The following is a 21,528-nucleotide window of genomic DNA, read 5'->3' as shown; positions in this document are numbered from 1 at the left end:
TGTATTTATATACTCAAAAAAAAAAAAAAAAAAATTTTTGAATAAATACAAATAAATTTAAAAAATATTAATATACAAATTAAAAAAAAAATAAAAATTTTAAATAAATATTTTTATTTTTTTATTGTTTCAAGGTCTAAAAAAACTAAAAAAAATAAGTGATAGTGGCAAAAAAAAACTGTACCCACAAGTGTTTCTATTTTTGTAAAAAAAACACTGCACCCACATTGTTTTTCTATTTTTTTTTTATTTCCAAAAAAAAAAACATCACACCCAATATGCTTTTTTTTTTTTTTTTTTTTAAAAAAAAACAAACATTAAAAATATAAGTTTTTTTTTTTTTAACAAACATTAAAAATAAACATTATCACAATATATTACAACTTAAATAATGAAAGAAAGAACTTCTGTTGAGTGCCCACATTTAGATCTTTCTGTTGAAGATGCTGAGGAAAATTGTAGTAAATACCTGTGGCTATTAACAGATCTAGATGAATTTCCAATGTTTAAACCCAGTGCATGTACGGTTGACTGTAAAGAAAAAATGCTAAAAATAATTGACATTATCCTTTTTAAACATTATAAATTCTCAAGAGATTACTTTGAAGATTGTAAAATGGTTTTTGGTCAAGGAGTAGATGGTATGCCCCTCAGTGAATATATCATTTGTATTGAAGAAAATGATTTTAATGAAAGAACTGCTTTATTAACAAATCTTCAGTACATAAATGGAAAAATTGTTAGATTGTGTGAAGTGCCAAAAGAAAATGATGACACTAGACAAGAAGAAATAAATAAAACCATAACTATTTTTGTTTCTATTTTAAATAAAATAAAAAATTAATAAATCATTATTTATTAATTTTTTATTCCATGGATAAACTACCGACTTCAAAGGCTCTACCTCTTTCTTTAATTTGTTCCATACACTTATCTATGGGTGGTATGACTTTTAATATGGTTACTTCAGCATTTTCGAAATTAATTTGAAATCATTTGATAGTAAAACGTTTTAGACAATTTGAATAGGTTTGATTGTTTATGATTTTCAAATCATTAGCAGTTTGTAAAAATACAACTCCATACAAAACCGATGTATCAAAGTAAACAATATCATACTCTGACGATGACAAAGCATTACAAAAATCATTAGCTTCTACAGCCAATAGGTATTTTTGTAAAGTTTCAAACTGATCATTAGCAAATGGAAACTTTGAGTACATATCCTTTAGGAGAGCATTAGCTACAGTGGAATCAGTAGGTTCACCGAAAAATCCAACCTTTTGACCAATAAAGATTTCTTTTCATATGACTCTTTAATTCTATTTAAAATTGTTGTTTTCCCAGAACCAATTGGGCCTGTAATTATTTTAATCTTTGGAGGCATTTTTTTTTCTTTTTTATTTATTTTTGGATATTATCTTGTTTTATTTTTTTAAAAAAAAATAATAATTTATATCCATTTTTAAAAAAAAAACAAAAATCTTCCATGGTGTTCTTTTTTTTAAAAAAAGAATTCTATTAAAGAATAGTTATAAATGATTAAAATTACGAAAATAAAAAATGATTAAAATGACAATTTTAGTTTTTTCATTTTTTTTAATAAATTTGTAAAAAAAAATAAAAAAAAAATAAAAAAATAAATAACAAATAATTTTTTTTTTAAAATGATTTTTTTATTGTTTTCACTGTTGAGTAATCTATTCTTTAATTTATATATTTTTTTTAAATTTTTTTTTTTAATCAAAAAAGTTTATATTAATTAAAATATTTTAGTTTTTGTTGTTTGATATTTTATATAGAATTTGCTTTTCTATTAATATTTTTATTTTTATTTTTATTTTTATTTTTACAATTTTATTTCTTGTACTTCCTTAACCTTTTTTTTTTTTTTTTTTAATTTCAAATATATAAAAATAGAAAATGAATTGGATATAAAAAATAATATTAAAATGGAACAAAAAGGAAAAAAAAAATAATAATTAAATTTTAAAATATATATATTTTTTTTTAACAAACTGTTATTTTCTTCCCTTTTTGTAATTTTCATTTAATTTGGTAAGGTGTGCACAGAAAAAAGTGGTGTTATTTTGTTGTACATTTATTTGTGATAAAATTAACAAAACAAAAAAATTAAATTAAAATAAAACAAATTATTTTTTAAAAAAAAAAAAAAAAAAAAAAATATTCACTAAAGTATTGGGTGATCTATTTTAAATTTATTTTATTTAGTTTTTTTTATTTATTTTTATTTTGATTATAGTAAAATTAAATTTTTATTTAAATCATAAAAAAAAAAAATTTCATTCATTAAAAAAAAAAAAATGAACAAAAATAATAAATTAATATTATTATTTACAATAGTCTTGCTATCTATTAGCTATTCATTAGCAGCTATTGTTTCTCAACAAGGTGGAGATATTCCAAATGGTGTTAACTCTAATAATAAAAATAAAAAAGGTAAATTATTAAATAATAAAAACCAAATAACATTTACTGGTAAATAAAAATAATTAATTTTTTTTTTTTTTTTTTCTTTTACATATTTATTGAAAAAAAAAAGATCTTGCAAGTGCAGCAGACCAATTAAAATATTCAATTATTTTTAGAAATATGAATGGTACAATAGCAAATAAAGGAAGTGTTAGAATTGATATGCAAAGCTCTTTCACAAGTAATGGTCCAGTGTGGCTCGACTTGAAAGCCCAATTAAATGGTGTCAAAGGAAATTCAACAATTGCTCATGTTATAGTTGATGGCAATACAATCACTGGTATTGGTGCTGAACAAGTCAGTGTTACTAATATCACTATTGTTGCTATGATGAATTCATATGCCTCTGGAAAAACCTGCAATGTTTTTGAAAATGGTCTTTAAACTGGTTATAAAAAAAAAAAAAAAAAAAAACAGAATGATTACATTCATTTTTTTTTTTTTATATCATTTTGTGTATTTTGATTACTCTATATTTATGTTATTTTATTCAATAAAAAAAAATTCCATTATTTTTTTTAGAAATTTAAGTTATTATTTTTTTTTTTTTTTTTTGTATTTTCATTGGTTGGTTGGTTGTTTTATTAATTTTTAAAATGAGATTTTAACTGAAAAAAAAAAAAAAAAATATCTTTTCTTCGATTTGCATTATAATTTAATTTTTTTTTTTTTTTTTTTTTATTTTTTTTAAATTTTTCTTGATTTTGGGAGAGATTTATGATTAAATTTAATTTTTAATTTTTTTTTTTTTTTTTTGATGATAATTAAATTTTTTTTTACAATTTATAAAAAAAAAAAAAAACTATTTATTTATTATAAAAAAAAAATAAAAAAATGAACTCAAATAAATTATTATTATTATTAATAATTGTCTTATTATCTATTAGCTATTCATTAGCAGTTGTTGTTTCTCAACAAGGTGGAGATATTCCAAATGGTGTTAACTCTAATAATAAAAATAAAAAAGGTAAATTATTAAATAATAAAAACCAAATTATATTATAAATATAAACAATTTATACAAATTTTTTTTTTTTTTTTTTTTTTTTTTTTTTTTTTTTTTTTTTTTTTTTTTCATATTCATTTAAAAAAAAAAAGATCTTGCAAGTGCAGCAGACCAATTACAATATGCAAATATTTTTAGAAACGGAGCAGGTACAATAGCAAATGAAGGATCCGTTAGAATTGATATGCAAGGTGTTTTCACACAAAATGGTCAAAAATGGCACAACTTACAAGCCCAATTAAATGGTGTCAAAGGAAAATCAACAATTGCACATGTTCAAGTAAACGAAAATGCAATGACTAGTAATGTTGCTGGACAAACCCAAGTTACTAATATCGTTATTACTGCTATGATGAGTTCATATACCTCTGGAAAAACTTACAGTGTTTTAGACAATGGCGCCAGAACTGGTTTATAAAAAAAAAAAAAAAAATAAAAGTTAATTAACATATAAATATATTTTAATTTTATTTTTCAAACAATTACAAACATTACAAACTAATATTATACAATATTTTTTTTTATTTTTTAAATTTCAAATTTCCAGGTAAATATGAACTTCCCTTTTTTTTTTTTTTTTTTTTTTTTTTTTTTTAAAAAAATTTAAAATTTTATTTTCTTTTTAAAAAATTTTTTGAATTAATATCAAACCAGAGGGGGATTTTATCATTAATAAATCTCAAACCTTTAAAAAAATAAAATAAATTAAAAAATAAATTGAAAAAATAAAAATAATTTAATTTAATTATCATTTTTTATTTTTTTAACAAATTGTTATTTTCTTCCCTTTTAGGAATTTTCATTTAATTTGGTAGGGTGCACACAGAAATAGTGGTTTTATTTTGTTGTCCAGAGTCTAAAAAAAACAAAAAAACAAAAAAAAAAACAATAAAAAGAAATAAATTAATAATTAGCAAAATGGGGCAAGAGGACACTAAATCTTGAGGTTGACATTTATTTGTGATAAAAATTATATAATAATAAAAACAAATTATTTTTTAAAAAATAAAAAAAATAAAAAATAATTCAATAAAGTTTTTTTTTTTTTTCTTGGTTTTGGGTGATCTATTTTTAAATTATTTTTTTTTTATATTTTTTTATATTTATTTATGTATTTTTTTTTTTTTCTTATTTATTTTGATGATTATAAATTAAAATTTTTATTTATTAATTAGTAAAAAATAAAAAAAGAAAAATCATTCATTATTAAAAAAAAAAAAAATGAACCAGAATAAATTATTATTATTATTAATTGTCTTGCTATCTATAAGCTATTCATTAGCAGTTGTCGTTCCTATACCAGGTGAAAATATTCCAAACGGTGTTAATTCTAATAATAAAAATAAAAAAGGTAAATTTTTAAATAATAAAAACCAAATAACATATTTAATCAATAAAAATAATTAATTAATTTTTTTTTTTTTTTTTTTTTTTTTTTTATAAATGTTTATTAAAAAAAAAAAGATCTTAAAAGTGCAGCAGAAGACTTAAATTATGCAAATATATTTAGAGATAGACAAGGTACAATAGTAAAAGGAGAATCTGTTAGAATTGATATGCAAGGTTCCTACACTCGAGATGGTCAAAGATGGTTCAACTTACAAGCCCAATTAAATGGTATCAAAGGAAAATCAACAATTGCACATGTTAATGTTGCTCAAAATGCAATGAGTAATAATCTTGCTGAACAAGCCCACGTTACTAATGTCGTTATTGCTGCTATGTTGAATTCATATATCATTGGGAAAACCTACCATGTTTTAGATAATGGTCTTTGAGCTGGTTTATAAAAAAAAAAAAAAAAAAAAAAAATGGAATGGTGCATTAATTTTTTTTTTTTTTTTTATATAATTTTGTGTGTTTTGAGTGCTCTATATTTATGTTTTATTCAATAAATAAAAAAAATCTTCATTATTTTTTTTAGAAATTAAAGATATTTTTTTGTATTTTGGTTGGTTGTTTAAGTAAGTTGATCTACATCATTTCGAACCACATAAAAATAATTAAAAACTAATTTATGGATCACATCACCATTTTTTAAATTAAAAGAAGAGAAGAAAAAAACCACATAAAAATAATTAAAAACTAATTTATGGATCACATCACCATTTTTTAAATTACAAGAAGAGAAGAAAAAAACAAATTGTTGGTGGAGATTTATGATTAAATTTAATTTTTTTTTTTTTTTTTTTTTTTATTATGATGATAATTAAATTTTTTTTTTTTACAGTTTACAAAAAAAAAACTTTTTATTCACTAAAAAAAAACTATTTATTATTAAAAAAAAAAAAAAAAATGAACTCTAATAAATTATTATTATTATTATTAATTGTCTTATTATCTATTAACTTTTGATTAGTAGTTGTTGTTTCTCAACAAGGTGGAGATATTCCAAATGGTGTTAACTCTAATAATAAAAATAAAAAAGGTAAATTATTAAATAATAAAAACAAAATTACATATATTATAAATATAAACAATTAATCAATTTAATCAATCAATTAATACAATTTTTTTTTTTTTTCGTATTCATTTAAAAAAAAAAAGATCTTGCAAGTGCAGCAGACCAATTGCAATATGCAAATATTTTTAGAAACGGAGCAGGTACAATAGCAAATTAAGGATCTGTTAGAATTGATATGCAAGGTGTTTTTACACAAAATTGTCAAAGATAGCACAAGCCCAATTAAATGGTGCAAAAGGAAAATCAACAATTGCACATGTTCAAGTAGCCGAAAATGCTATGACTAATAATTTTGCTGGACAAACCCAAGTTATTAATATCGTTATTACTGCTATGATGAGTTCATATACCTCTGGAAAAACTTACAGCGTTTTAGAAAATGGCGCCAGAACTGTTTAATAAAAAAAAAAAAAAAAAAAAAAAAAAAAAAAAAAAGTTAAACATAAAAAAATAGAAAATGAAATGAAAAATAAAATAAAAATATATTTTTATTTTATTTTTTATTTCTTTTTCTATTTTTTTCACATTTTTTTTAATTTTTTTTTTTAAATTAAAAAGATTATTATGTGACTGGACAAAAATATGTAGTTTTTCATTTTTTCAATATTTTTCATTTTAAAAAATATCAATTTCGGTTTCTCTCATAAAAAATTAAAAAAAATCTATAAATGGTTGCCAACCTTAATATCTTTCTGATCACAAAATTTTTTTTTATTTTAATTTTATTTTTCATTTTTTTATTTTATATTATTTTATTTTATTTTTTATTTCATTTCATTTTCTTATTTTTTATTTTATTTTATTTTTTTTTATTTCAATTTTATTTTTTATTTTTTTATTTTATTTTATTTTATTTTATTTTTTATTTTTTTATTTTATTTTATTTTATTTTTTTATTTTATTTTATTTTATTTTGTTTTTTCAATTGAACAAATACTATCACACAAAAAAAAAAAAAATTGCAAATATCTTTAATGGTGTGGCCATAAATCAAAATAATTAAAAAAAAAAATATGGATGGACAAAGATAATCAAAAAAGACACTTTTTATCCAAAAATGTATAAAGGTAAAACACTATTTTTATTTTATTTTATTTTTTATATATAAAAACTAAAATAATTAAAATGATCAAAATAAAAATTTAATTTTATTTTGAATTTTGAAATTTCATTTTGTTCAAGTTTTGATAACCATGTAGATTTTTCAATTGATATATGAATTCTCCAAAGCCTCAATAATGAAACAGGCAACTCTGATTTGATTAGATCATTGACCATTAGATTTTCAGAAAATAGAACACGTTGTTGGATTTGCTTTGGCAACATTTACGTGGCCTTCTAAGATGTTCCATTTTTTACGATTTATTCTGGTACTACCATTATTATCAATTCTAACATTTCCTGTATTTATTATTTTACCTATTTTCTTATCAAAAAGAAATTAAAAACTATATTATTCATTGGACCTATCAGTGGATAATTGAATTAATTATAATTAACTCAGCATATTTTAAAAAAGATCGAGTTTTGATTAAAACACATTATTTAAAACAAAAATTTTAAATAATATTAAACAATATTTGTTAAGACCTATCGTAGAATTAAATTTGGTTGTATTTATAGAGAAATAAAGAAAATATAAAAAAAATGAACTTCAAAAAAAAAAACTACATATAAAAAATAAATCCTTTATTTGAGCCCCAGTATTTTTGATTTTTTTTTGTCAATCATACTATTTATTTTATTTATTATATTTTTTATTTTTTATTTTAATTGTGAATAAATGAAAAAAATTAAAAAAAAAAAATAATATGGAAAAATTTTTCGCGAAAAGATTGATCTTTTCCGGTATAACTCGAACTTTTTTTTGTTCAGAATTAATTCAATTATTCACAAAAAGGTCCAAAGTATAAAAAAAAAATTTTGTGGTAGAATTAAAAAAAAATTTCTTAGTGTTTATATTCTTTTTTTTTAATTTTTTTTTTTAATTTAATTTTTTCATTTTTTTTTTTTTTTTTTTTTTTTTTTTTTTTTTTTTTTTTTTTTCACCACCAATTAACAAAATATTTTTTATATTATAATATAAATTAAATTCAATGTCAGAAGATTTGAGTGACTTTGAATATGATTCATATGAATCATTCAGCGAGGATGACTCTGATAGTATAAGTGATCAAGAGGGACAATTATCTGATTATCATTTAGATGATAATAGAAGTTTTAATTTTGCCCCATCAACAACAACAACAGCTACATCAGCAACAACAACAACAACAACAATGACACCGATAACAGATAATAACAATTTTAATAATAATAATAATAATAATAGAACTAGATTTTTTAGTTTTAACTCAACAATAACTAATAATAATAATAATAATAATAATAATAATAATAATAATAATAATAATAATAATAATAATAATAATAATAATAATAATAATAATAATAATAATAATAATAATAATAATAATAATAATAATAATAATAATAATAATAATAATAATAATAATAATGATATAACTAAATTAAATAGATTTGATGAAAAATTTTATGAAATTGGTAAAAATAATCAATTAAAAGAACAAACACTCGTAAATTATCTTTTTGAAATTATTAAAGTAATAGATCAAAGATATGAAAGACTTTTATTTCATAAAATCGTTCAATATAGAATGAAATTTGATATGTATTCTAAAAATTGTGAAAATCATCATCAACAACAACGACAAGAACGACAACAAATTAATAATAATTTAAAAATAATTAAAATCAATATAATATTTAATCAATTTTCATTTAATTATTTAAAATCATTATATTTAATAAATAATAATAAATTACCATCCAATCAATCATCAAAATCAACTAATAGTAGAAAAGTTGATGATAATTTTATAGAGAGAAATGATTTTTATCAAAACTATGATCAATTAGTTAGAGAAGAAGAAGAAGAAGAAGAACAAGAAGAAAATGAAAATAAAAATTTAAAAAATTCAATGCATTGTATATTATTACATTGTATTAATTGGAATCAAGATTTAGTATTACCACAATTTGAATTTTTAGTAGAGTTAAGTTTAATAGATTCGAATATTTCAAATATTAAAGCGCAATTAGGTAATTTAAAACAATTGAAATATTTAAATTTAACTAGGAATCGATTATCAACAAGTGATAGTTTAATTGGTCTAAGAGAATTTAAAGATTTACAATACTTAATTTTAGATCAAAATCCAATCTCAACAATAACTCATAATACATTTAGTAAATTAATAAATTTAAAGGTTTTATCATTAATTAAAACAAATTTATTTTGTTTAATACCAACTTGGATTGCATTAAGATCAAATAAGAATTTAATTCATTTATATTTTAAAGAAGATGACAATTATAATTATAATAATAATAATAATAATAATAATAATAATAATAATAATAATAATAATAATAATAATAATAATAATAATAATAATAATAATAATAATAATAATAATAATAATAATAATAATCATAATAATAATCAAAATTATAATAATCAAAATTATAATTTATTTAGTACAAGTAAATCAATTGGATTTTGGAAAAAATCAGTTTTATCAACTGCATCCTCAAGAATATTAATATCATCAGCTGATCAATTACCAATTTATTTAAATAATAAATATTATAGAGAATATTTTATAACAATGTTTGGTAATCAATTAAAATCATTAGATGGTAAAATAATTGATGAAATTGAAAGAAAATATTCAAAAGAAATTGTTAATAAAAATTTCATTTTTCCAAATAATAATAATAATAATAATAATGATAAATCTGAAATATCAATTTGTAGATCACCAAATCAATTTAGAGAGATTAATAAATTATTAATAAATTGTGAAATTAAAGATTCATTTAATAATACAAATAAATATAGAAATAAATTAATAAATAAGAAAATCTTAATAAGTTCAAATTTTTATAATAAGAATCCAATAATTAAAGATATAAAAACTGTAAGATATCCAAGACAAATTGAATATCATCCAAATTTAGATGGTATATTAGTTGTTGGTTCAATTGATGGTTTTATTGAAGTTTTAGATTTACATTCAATTAATGATGAAAATAATAATAATTCAGATTATGAAGGTAGTTTTTATTCTTATTTAAAGAATCAGTTAAGATCATTATCATTAAATCCTCAAACATTACCATCACCATCGGCATCATCGTCATCATTATCATCATCATTACCATTAAGAAAACCACCATTATTTTCAAGTTCAATTAATGGTAATGGTAATATATTAGGTTTATCATGGATGAAAGAATCTTCAAATACAAAATTCTTAGTTGGTACAGAGAATGGTATCATTCAATTGATTGATTTTTCAAAGAGTGTAAATGAATCAATGATTGCTCAATATCCAATATATCCAAGATTAACCTCATTACATAGTAATTGTAATTCAAGTTCATTCATAACTAGTGGTTCAAATGATTTCATTTCAATCTATGATATTGAAAGACAATCCTTAATTGGTAATATCAAAAAAGCTCATACCAATAAAATCAATGTTGTAAAATATTCAAATTCTGATCCATTTCAATTCGTTTCATCATCATTTGATGGTAGTATTAAAAAATGGGATACTAGAAGATCATTTAAAGATGGTGCAATTTGGTCTACCTCTGGTTATGGTAAGGTTGTAATGACAATTTATTCACCAGATGATTGCAATCTATTGGTATCTTGTTATGATAATAATATCTCTCAATTGGATAGCAGTGATGGTAGACAATTATTAAAATTTGATTTACCACAAACTCAAAAAACTTATAATTATTCTCGTTCCTATTATAATGGTGATGGTTCTTTAGCTTTGGTAGGTTCTTGTGAAGAAAATTGTGTTAGAATTTTCGATTCAAAATCTGGTAAAACTTTTAGAGATATTTTAATGATAAATGATGATCATGATGATTATCTCAATTATAATTGTAATAGTAATAATATATTGTCTTCTTTATTTCCAAATTCCTTTAATATAAAAGGTGTTTTATCATTACGTTGTGATCCATTTTCAAATTCTTTTTCAATGATTAAAACTGGTTTATCAAGATTATATAATGTTACTTTTCAAGATGATGAAGAAATTTTTTTTTAAAAAATAAAAAATAAATTAAAGATAAATCTTTTTTTTTTTTTCGTTTTTTATTTTTAATTTTCTTCGTTTTTTATTTTTTAAAAAATTAATTTTTTTTTTTTTTTTTTTTTTTTTTTGGATATGTAAATCAATAAAAGTTATTTTATTTTTTTTTAACTTTTTTCATTCCAATAAAAGTTATTTTATTTTTTTTATTTTTTTTTATTTATTTAATTTTTTTTAGAATGTTTAGTTTAGTTAAAAGAATAAAAGAATTTCCATTAATTAGTGGTAATTCAATTTATATAAAAAATAATATAAATGTAATACAATCAATAATACAACCAAAACAACAACAACAACAACAGATTTATTATGCAACAACAACAACAACAACAACAACAACACCAAAATTTAAAAGAGGAACATTTGCAGGAAAATTAAAAGAAAAACATGAAAAAAGAAAAGCAGCAACTTTAAAACCATCATATATTAAATATACATCAGAAGATATTATAAAAAAAAAGAAAAATGATCCAAATTATCAAAAAAAATCATTTCAAGATTATTTAGAAGAGAATCCATTTTTCGTTGAAGATTTAAAAAGAGTTAGAAGTCCAGAATCACTTGTTAAAGGACCATTACCAATTGAAAAACCAAAAAAATCAATAGATGTAAAAGGTGAACCAATTTTCACTGATGAATTATCTTCGGAAAATGATAGATATTTTGAAAAAAAGGTTCAAAATTTAATGGCTTTACAAGGTAAAGAGAATATATCAGAAGTGAAAATACCTTTAGAATTGGTTGAACAAACATTGGGTATACAAAGAGAATTAACAAAAAAAGATATTCTATTTGCAAATGTTTTCTTTAGTAAAGAAGCATCATTAGATACAATGGCAATTAAATCTGTTGATTTTCCAAAGAAACATTTTCCCCAAGTTGCATTTTTGGGTAAATCAAATGTTGGTAAATCAACCCTTTTAAATTCAGTACTTCGTCGTGATCTTGCCTATGTTTCAAAGAGTGCAGGTTGTACAAAAACTATAAATTTCTATCAAATTTGGGAAAAACTTTATCTTGTCGATTTACCAGGTTATGGTTTTGCAAAAGTTTCAAAAAAGAAATCAACTGTTTGGGGTAATGCAATTTCTGAATTTTTATTAACCTCACCAAAGTTTGTATTATTAATTTATTAATTAAATATTAAAAAAAAACAAAAAAAAAAAAAAAACTAATTTTTTTTTTTTTTTTTTTATTATTATTATTATTTATTTATTATTATTTATTTATTTATTATTTGATTATTATTTATTTAAAGTTTATTTAAAGTATTTTTATTAATTGATTCAAGAAATAAAATTCATAAAAATGATATAGAAGCAATGAGTTTATTAGATCAACATAAAGTTTCATTCCAAATTGTATTAACAAAAATTGATAAAACTACACCATCAATGCTTAGAAGTTTATATGGTTCATTAAAGGAAGAAATTCAAAAAACAACATGTTGTTTACCAACAATTATTCAAACTAGTTCAGTTGATAGTAAAGGTATAGATGATATAAGAACTACCATTCTAAATGTTACAAATATGGATAGAGACTCTTTTAAACATCAAGAAGGTATAAAGATGCCATCACTCAATATTATGAAAGAAAATAAAAAAGAAAGAAAAAAATAAATAATAACGAGATAATAAATTAATTTACTAAAAATTAAAAATATTAAAATATTATTTTATATATATATACATATATATTTTTTTTTTATTTTTATTTTTTTATTTTTTTTTAAATATACAAAATTTATTTATTTTTCAATAAATAAATCAATTTTTTTTATTAATATTTATTATTATTATTATTATTATTATTATTATTATTATTATTATTATTATTATTATTATTATTATTATTATTATTATTATTATTATTATTATTATTATTATTATTATTATTATTATTATTATTATTATTATTATTATTATTATTAGTTATTATTATTATTTATTATTTGTATTTTTAAATACTAAAATTTTATTTGGTATGAAAATTAACAAATTTTTGGTTAAGTTCGGACTATTATTGTTTTTTTTTTTTTTTTTTTTTTTTACTTTTGATTAATTATTAATTATTATCAATTATTAATTATTATTGATTAATGTTTATTACATTGAAATTGTTGATTAAAATAATTTGATAATTTTGATCTATGATATTTATTTCTATTACCACCTTTAATGTGAGAACGAAAGTTTAATCTATCAACAATCTTTAAATATTTTAAATTTGGACCAGATTCAACGAAATTGGTGATAAGATCATCTGATAAACTATTCAAACTCTCTTGATGACTAAATGCTACATGTTTTTGAAGGTTTTGTAAATTGGTTAAATAACTATTTAAACTATCACATTCAAATGGTAAATCTGGTGAATTATTATTATTATTTATATTATTATTATTATTAATTATTGTTAATGAAGTAGAATTACTACTACTACCACCAGTTGAACCTTGATTAATATCTAAAATTTCTAAATTATTTAAAAAGTCTTTTGAAGTGAATTTATCGATTTGTGGTGTAAAAATTTCAAATACTTTTAAATTTCTTTGAGATCTAACAAAATCTTTAATTTCTTGTTCAGAAACCAATAATGATTGATAAGGATTCTCTGTTGATTCCATTTTAACTCTTGCCCAAATTGGTTTACATGAAGTTTGAGAATATGGACCATTCTTTAATACCAAATGTTTTAAGGTTAATTTTGATAAGAGTTGAAATGATTTCGAAGATATATTTGATAACCAACCCTCGAATGAGAAATGTTGTAAATTTGGGCATTTGTTAACCAATAACTCCACGATTGAATCATCCAATTTATATTCGGTATGAGAGAATGGTTTATACTTTATACCTAAACAAGTTGTAAATCTAATGGAAAGTTCCTTTAATGAATCACCATAGACCGATGTGATCATTTCAAATAAACCAAGTACATTAACATTCCAAACTGATAAATGAAGTCCTGTAACCGATGGTAAATGAAGTTTTAAATTGTAAAGAAATTTATGATCGATGTTGGTGGTAATTAAATAGAGTCTTTTTAAATTTACAAAACTTGATGCATTTGAAAATAGGGTTGAGAAAATCAATGAATTGATATTTGAGGTTGTAGTTTGAGCTGAACTCATACTAGTATCGAATGGGTCATGATTTAATAAACCAATCTCTGTTAATTTCTCTGCATTTTTTATTGGCTTAAAAAGTGAAAACTCTTTAGTTTTTGACCATGGTAAATCTATACAAACTCTCATCTTTATTCTTTCAACCATTTCACTATTATCTAAAACTTTAATAAATGTGCTTAATGGTATTGATGCACTTCTATCTTTTAATGGTAATGTTATTGGTTTCTCTAAATCTAAACACCATTGTGAATAGTTTCCACCATTATTACCATCAAAACTATCATCACCATGTAACATTGATTCTTTTGAAACCTTTTCATGGCATTCACAATTTGATAATAATTCTAATTGTTGATCTCCTCCTACTCCTCCTGCTCCTGCTCCTCCTCCTCCATTGTATTGAATTGAAGATGCAGCTAATGATGCACTAGATGGTGATGATATTGATACCAATGGTGAATGTTGTGGTTGTGGAGTTTGTAACAATTGTTGTTGTTGTTGTTGTTGTTGTTGTGTTTGTTGTTGTTGTTGGTTATAATGATTATGAAGATAATGATTATGAATATGTTGATGTTCACCACTATTACGTAATCCAGTTAAAAATGGACTTTGATGTAAAAAGTGATTTGTTCTACCATTATTATTATTATTATTATTATTATTATTATTATTATTATTATTATTATTATTATTATTATTATTATTATTATTATTAGAGTTATTATTGTTATTATTATTATTGTTATTATTAATTTGGCTTATACTAAACTCTGGGAAAGTTGGCATTGGTGATGAAGGGAATGGAGAAAGTAAACCATCATTATTATGATTGTTATTATTTGTACCACCAGCAGAAGATGAAGAAGAGGTAGTTGTGGTGGTGGTTGTTGTTGTTGTTGTATTTGATGAAGGTGAAGAAGGTGAAGAAGAAGAAGAGGTAGACATATCAGTTGAATTTTGAAATACTCTAAAAACCAATTTATTTAATTTAACAACTGAATAGAATGGTTTTAAGTATTCCATCCAGTTTGATAAATATTTATAGGTTGGATTTGTATAATAACATTTATAACATGAACATGGTGATATAGTTATATTGAAGTTATTTAATAAAAATGGTGTTATAATTGGTACCGATTGAATTGGTGGTTGATTATGAAGTGATACAAAACAATTCTCCAACAATGGATGTGGCTGCATTATTAATACATTTCTCCATGAACTACATACTGATGCACAAATACATCTATCTATAAATGATAATTGTGAAAATATTAAATCTAACACATCAATCGGTAAATAAATTTCCTCTATATTATTATTGTTATTGTTGTTATTATTATTATTATTATTATTATTATTATTAATACTACTATCTTCTTTTTTATTACTACAATCAATACCTTTTTTTTTAAAAATAAAAATAAAAACTCTATTAGTAACCAACTTTTTATTTTTAAAAAAAAAAAAAAAAAAATTTTACATACCTGTATTAAATTTAAACATTTCGTCATTAACAATTGATGTATAACTAATAGTTGAATTATTATTGCCACTATTATTACTTTTATTTGGAGATAATGGAATGAATGGTATTGGTGGTAATAATGACTTATATTGAACCATCATGTCATGACAAGATAATGATGATGATGACGATGGTGATGTATTATTATTACTATAACTATTATTATTATTACTACTATGATAACTATTGTTATTATTATTATTATTAATATTATTATTGTTATTGTTATTGTTGTTGTTATTGTTATTATTATTATTCATAAAATCCATTGATGATTGTGCTTCAAGGATAGAAGCTGTTAAATCAGAGTGAGATCTCTTTCTACCTGTGACGACTCCATTGGACAATGGAGAGTTATTATTATTATAGTTGAGTGAATTTGGAGAGTTATTATTACTAGTATTACCACTGTGTAAAACTGTGTTTATTCTATAATTATTTGATCCACTATTTCCTCTACTTCTACTACCACCACTATTATTACTTTCGGTATTGTTTAAATTGCCGCTATTGTTGTTATTACTACTACCAGTATTGCTATTGTTGTTATTACTGCTATCTGTCGAAAAAGGAAGAAGTTGAGAAATTATAGTTGGAGAACTAACCACACTGTGCGACATAGATTTATTATTTTATATTTCTTTTTTTTTTTTTTTTTTTTTTTCCAAAAAAAAAAAAATTTTGATCACTTGAACCTAGCTATATCTTTAAAATTCACCACACTAATTTTTGTAAAATAATTTTATGAAAAACACTTTTTTTCTAAAGCTATTTTCTTTTTCCTTTTCTATTCTTTTTTTTCTTTTTTTTTTTTTTTTTTTTTTTAAAAATAATTAATTCTTTGCTAAAGATAATCTAATAAATGTATATATTTTAAAAAAAAAAATTAATATAAAAAAATCTATAATTGATAGGGATGTGTTTGTGTTTTTTTTTTTTTTGTTTGTTTTTTATTTTTTATTTTTTAAAAAATAAAAAAAAATAAAAAAAAAAATAATAATTAAAAAAAAATTAAAATTTAAAAAATTAAAAAAATAAAAATTTAAAAAAAAACCCCTCTATAAAAAAAAATGATATAAAAAAAGACGAACATATTTTTTTTTTTTTAAAAACAACCCTCCCTCATTTATCGTGTTAATAATAAAAAAAAAATAAATAATAAAAAATTGGATAAGTACAATATATATCTTAAAAAAATATTATATTAAACAAAGGGGGGGTAACTGAATTGTTATTATTATTAAAATTATTATTATTTTTCTTTAAAAGTTTATTTTTTTTTTTTTTTTACTTTTACTAATTCTATTTTTTTTTTTTTATTTTTTAATTTATTTTAATTTATTTTAATTAAATTTATTTTATTTTTTATTATTGTTATTATTTTCACTCCTACTCCTATTCCTTTTTTTTTTTTTTTTTTTTTAAACTTTTATTGTTATTATTTCCTTTCTTTTTCTCTTATTCTCTTTTGTTCAAATAAAACAAATAGATAAAACATGGTAACAATAGCCAAACAATTAAAAAAAAAAAATAAAAAAAAAATTTAAAAAAAATAAAAATAAAAATAGTTTACAAGTAATCGTGTGGGTTGTGACCAATGATTTAAATATTTATACCACTTACGAGTGAAAAAACATGTGTTTTTTTTTTTTTTTTTTTCGAAAAGGGTATATATCTCTTATTATTTCTTTTTTTTTTTATGAACGCAATGTGAATGAATTTTGTTGTATCTAAATTTTTTTTTTTTTTTTTTTTTTTTTTTTTTTTTTTTTTTTTGAAAAGGGTGTGTATCTCTTATTATTGCTTTTTTTTTGGATAAAATGTGAATGAATTTTGTTTGTTGTATCTAAGTTATTTGGTTTTTATATTGGTCGTATTATACTTTGAAAGATAAATAGAAAAAGAATGAAAGGGATGTGAGAAATAGAGAAAAAAAAAAATAAAAAAAATAAAAAAAGAAAAAAAATTTGAGTGATATTTTTAAAAAAAATAAAATCTTTTTTATTTTGAATATAGATGAGGCGTCGTCAAAAAGACCGAAAAAATCTTTCGTAAAATTATTATTTTTTTTTTTTTTTTTTTTTTTTTCATTTGAAGGCGAATTGGTGAAATTTACATGGTTGGACACATTCACAATGATGGGAAAAAAAAAAAAAAAAAAAAAAATTTATATTATAAAATTAATAATAAAATTTGAAAAAAAAAAAAAAAAAAAACGAAAACAATTGGGGTGAGAAGAGGGGAATTTTAGATAAGTTTTGTTCCAAAGAAATTTCTTTGGTAAAGATTTTTTGAATCCTTTATTCTTTTTTTTTTAAAATTTGTTTATTTTTTTTTATTGTAATTGTTATTTTATTTCATTTTAGGTTTTTTTTTTTTTTTTTTTACCTTTGTTGTTTTTTTATTTTAATATTAAATAATTATTCTTAAAAATATAAAAAAAAAAAAAGAAAATAATTAAATTAAAAGGAAATTTTGGATTGAAAAAAAGAAAGAAAGAGAAAAAAAAAAAAAAAAAAAAAAAAAAAATAAAAAAGTAATTTAAATAAATAAATAAATTAATGAATAAATATTTTATATGAAATAAATATAATAATGGGATTTAATTATATTTTTTTTATTTATTTTTTATTTTGGTTATTAAAAAAAAAAAAAAAAAAATAAAAAATAAAAAATAAAATAAAATAAAAAGGCAAAAAAATAAAAAAAAAAAAAATAAAAAAAAAAAATAAAAAAAAATAATTTAATGTTATTTTGAAATACTAATTTCCTTTTTGGGCCCTTTGAATTTATGTAAAGGTTTTTTTTTTTTTTTTTTTATGTAAAAACCAAAAGGTATTTTTTTATATTTTCATATTAATTAATAATATCTTTGACTAAGTCCTATCCATTCTGAATTTAATTTTTTATTTTATTATTATTATTATTATTTTTTTTTTTTTTTTTTTTTTTTCCACTAATAAAATTAAAAAAATTTATATTTTAAATTAATGAAATAAAAAAAAAATTATTTAAAGATTTGTAGTTTTAATTAATTATTAATAACAAAAAAAAAAAAAAAATAAAAAAAAAAAAAAAACCTTTTTACCCTTTTTTTTTTTTTTTTTTTTTTTTTTTCTATTTTTTTTTTAATAACCAAAATTCATTTAAAATTTCCAATTTTTAAATAACGAATTTGATTTAAAATAACAATGGTTAAAAAAAAAAAAAATATCTTTTTTTTTTTTTTTTTTTTTTTTTTTAAAATTTTTTTTTTTTTTTAATATTTACACATTTTATAAAAACAAACCTTCTGATTACTATTTTTTTATTTTTATTATTATTTATTTTTTTTTGGTATTATTTTTAATTAAACACTTTTAATTATTTTTTTGTATATTTTTTAATATTTTAATATTTTTTTTCGAAAAAAAAAAAAAAAAAAAAAATAATAAAGGGTTGAAATTAAGACGTTTCAATGTTTTGGTGACTTGTGTGAAAGTGATCACATAATATTTTTATTCTCAAATTAAACACCAAAAAAAAAAAAAAAATAAAAACAGTTTTTTTTTTTTTTTTTTCTAAACAATAATATATTGGTCCAAAAAATTTATTATTTTGATTTTTTTTCACTTGAATCTATAGTGCTAAAATTTCCATAATTGTATCTTCAAGACCAAATGACTCTGGTTTAGTTACTGATACAAATAAGTAAAATTGAAGTTTTTCTGCCAATCCATATAATAATTCAATATCAACTTCATTTAATGGTGGTGTAAATAGTTGTGAAATCTTATATTTTTGTTCAATTGCTGGTGTAAACGACCTAAAAATAAATAAATAAAATAAATAAATAAATAAAAAATATATGTTAATATTCTAAAACTTTCTTTTCATTTTAATTAGTTATTAAAAAAAAAAAAAAAAAAAAAAAAAAAAAAAAAAAAATACATTACAAATGTTGAAGTGTTGTAATAACAATTGAAGATTTTCTTAATAAACTTTTAATTGATTGCATTAAGAAAACTTCTTTTAAATGAAATGGTAATTGAAATACTTCATTAACCATTTTAGTAATAAATATTGAATTTGAATTTTTAAAAGGTGTTAAATTTTCAAACTCTTTACCTTGATGATAATTATCTACAATTAACTTTGAAAATAAGTCAATTCTCTTATCAACATATTCATGATTCCTCTTTGTTTGATAAACAATACCTTTATCTAAATCAACTACTGTTGAAGGTCTAAGTGAAAAATGTAATCTTTCATCAATTTGTTTTAACCATGAATTATTATTATTATTTATATTATTTATATTATTACTACTATTTAAATGATTATGATTATTATTATTATTATTATTTATACTATTGCTACTATTATTCATATTATTATTATTATTATTTATACTATTATTTATATTTATACTATTTTCATTTAAAAAACCCTGAATCATTATATCAGGTATATATTCTTTTAAATTTAAATTACGAGTTGTTAATTTTCTTTCTTTTGGTGTTAAAAATAAATAAATTGTATCCATCCATTGATAAACTAAATCAGCATTACTACCAATGATAATTGTTGAACCATATGTTTGAAAATGTGAAGTTAATACTCTAATTAAAAAGTCTTGATCAACTTTACTATCATTAAAACATGTATTTGATACTGATATTGAACCACATTTCTCATTGTAATTTGATAAAAATAAATGTTCAATATTTATCATTGTTAATACTAATTCTTTTGTAAATAAATCTGATTGATCTATTAACTATAATAATAAAGTTAGTAAAAATATATATAAATATTTCTAAATAAAATATATATATTATACATACATTTAAAGTATACATTTTTAATAATTTACAAGATAAACAAGTTATTCTATCAACTATTATATCATGAATTGGTAAATAATCATTAAAGAAATTAATTGATAAATAAAGTGATAGAGCAAACTTTGTTAAACTATCATTATATTTTGAATTGAAAATATGAGATAATACTAAAACACCTTGATCAGAATAAATGTTGAATCTAAATTCATCACATGTATTCTTTGGATCTAAACCACATAATGTTTGTCTTGCTATGAATTGTTTAAAATCTAATGGTAACTCTTTATAATACCATGATTGTTCTATCACTGGTCCAGCTGTATCATGCCATACTGATAATTGTGCGCCTTGAAAAACTTGAAATGATTTATATAATTGATTTAAATCAATTGGTGATGTTGATGTTTTTGATGAATTTAATTCTATTATTTATTTAAAAAAAAAAAAAAATAAAAAAAAAAAATTATTTATTTATTTATTTATTTATTGATTTATTTATTATTATTATATTAAATACAATTAAACATAAAATAAAATAAATTCATTTATAAAAATTATAAATTTAATATAAAAAAAAAAAAAAAAAAAAAAGAATTAATTTATTAAAATATAAGAATTGAATTTTTAATAATAAAGGGGAAATTTGTATAAAAATAGTAAAAAATAGAAAAAGTTGAATTTTACTCTTTTTATTTATTTTTCCACTTGTGAAACTAGTATTTCCATTATTGTAATTATGATCTGATAAATTTGGGGAACCATTATTTATTAATTTTTGATAAACTGCATCAAATAAACTTCTCTTCTTTTGGTATGATGTTCCCTCAATTATATTTGCCATTGTTAATGTATATGATAATCCAATCCCTAAATTATT

The 21,528-nt window shown here is 19.7% G+C and overlaps 9 protein-coding genes across 9 annotated transcripts; 6 read left to right on the top strand and 3 right to left on the bottom strand.

Annotated features, from left to right (window-relative positions):
* Positions 1–391: 391 nt before the first annotated feature.
* Positions 392–844, top strand: DDB_G0268832 (hypothetical protein; the record flags this gene model as incomplete). The annotated part of the gene is made up of 1 exon (XM_641907.1): positions 392–844. The coding sequence occupies one exon, from the start codon at positions 392–394 to the stop codon at positions 842–844; it is 453 nt and encodes a 150-aa protein (XP_646999.1).
* Positions 845–992: 148 nt separating this feature from the next.
* DDB_G0268830 (hypothetical protein) lies at positions 993–1,223 on the bottom strand (the record flags this gene model as incomplete). Its single annotated transcript, XM_641906.1, has 1 exon — positions 993–1,223. The coding sequence occupies one exon, from the start codon at positions 1,221–1,223 to the stop codon at positions 993–995; it is 231 nt and encodes a 76-aa protein (XP_646998.1).
* A 1,101-nt stretch (positions 1,224–2,324) lies between these two features.
* DDB_G0269092 (hypothetical protein) lies at positions 2,325–2,877 on the top strand (the record flags this gene model as incomplete). The annotated part of the gene is made up of 2 exons (XM_641905.1): positions 2,325–2,460; positions 2,564–2,877. 2 exons carry the CDS (start codon positions 2,325–2,327, stop codon positions 2,875–2,877), a joined length of 450 nt encoding a protein of 149 aa, XP_646997.1.
* A 450-nt stretch (positions 2,878–3,327) lies between these two features.
* On the top strand, positions 3,328–3,917 carry DDB_G0268828 (hypothetical protein; the record flags this gene model as incomplete). Its single annotated transcript, XM_641904.1, has 2 exons — positions 3,328–3,460; positions 3,592–3,917. 2 exons carry the CDS (start codon positions 3,328–3,330, stop codon positions 3,915–3,917), a joined length of 459 nt encoding a protein of 152 aa, XP_646996.1.
* Positions 3,918–4,720: 803 nt separating this feature from the next.
* DDB_G0269008 (hypothetical protein) lies at positions 4,721–5,277 on the top strand (the record flags this gene model as incomplete). Its single annotated transcript, XM_641903.1, has 2 exons — positions 4,721–4,850; positions 4,964–5,277. The coding sequence occupies 2 exons, from the start codon at positions 4,721–4,723 to the stop codon at positions 5,275–5,277; spliced, it is 444 nt and encodes a 147-aa protein (XP_646995.1).
* Positions 5,278–8,059: 2,782 nt separating this feature from the next.
* Positions 8,060–11,119, top strand: DDB_G0268826 (hypothetical protein; the record flags this gene model as incomplete). Its single annotated transcript, XM_641902.1, has 1 exon — positions 8,060–11,119. One exon carries the CDS (start codon positions 8,060–8,062, stop codon positions 11,117–11,119), a length of 3,060 nt encoding a protein of 1,019 aa, XP_646994.1.
* A 224-nt stretch (positions 11,120–11,343) lies between these two features.
* DDB_G0268824 (hypothetical protein) lies at positions 11,344–12,786 on the top strand (the record flags this gene model as incomplete). Its single annotated transcript, XM_641901.1, has 2 exons — positions 11,344–12,278; positions 12,423–12,786. The coding sequence occupies 2 exons, from the start codon at positions 11,344–11,346 to the stop codon at positions 12,784–12,786; spliced, it is 1,299 nt and encodes a 432-aa protein (XP_646993.1).
* Positions 12,787–13,262: 476 nt separating this feature from the next.
* On the bottom strand, positions 13,263–16,445 carry DDB_G0268822 (hypothetical protein; the record flags this gene model as incomplete). The annotated part of the gene is made up of 2 exons (XM_641900.1): positions 13,263–15,700; positions 15,785–16,445. The coding sequence occupies 2 exons, from the start codon at positions 16,443–16,445 to the stop codon at positions 13,263–13,265; spliced, it is 3,099 nt and encodes a 1,032-aa protein (XP_646992.1).
* A 2,998-nt stretch (positions 16,446–19,443) lies between these two features.
* DDB_G0268820 (hypothetical protein) lies at positions 19,444–21,492 on the bottom strand (the record flags this gene model as incomplete). The annotated part of the gene is made up of 4 exons (XM_641899.1): positions 19,444–19,630; positions 19,761–20,584; positions 20,652–21,073; positions 21,336–21,492. The coding sequence occupies 4 exons, from the start codon at positions 21,490–21,492 to the stop codon at positions 19,444–19,446; spliced, it is 1,590 nt and encodes a 529-aa protein (XP_646991.1).
* Between the last annotated feature and the right edge of the window lie 36 nt (positions 21,493–21,528).

The sequence above is a fragment of the Dictyostelium discoideum genome (genome assembly GCF_000004695.1).
Source record: "Dictyostelium discoideum AX4 chromosome 1 chromosome, whole genome shotgun sequence".
Taxonomy (NCBI): Eukaryota; Evosea; class Eumycetozoa; order Dictyosteliales; family Dictyosteliaceae; genus Dictyostelium; species Dictyostelium discoideum.
The sequence above is the reverse complement of the archived record's forward strand: the minus strand, read 5'-3'. Positions and strand labels throughout refer to the sequence as shown.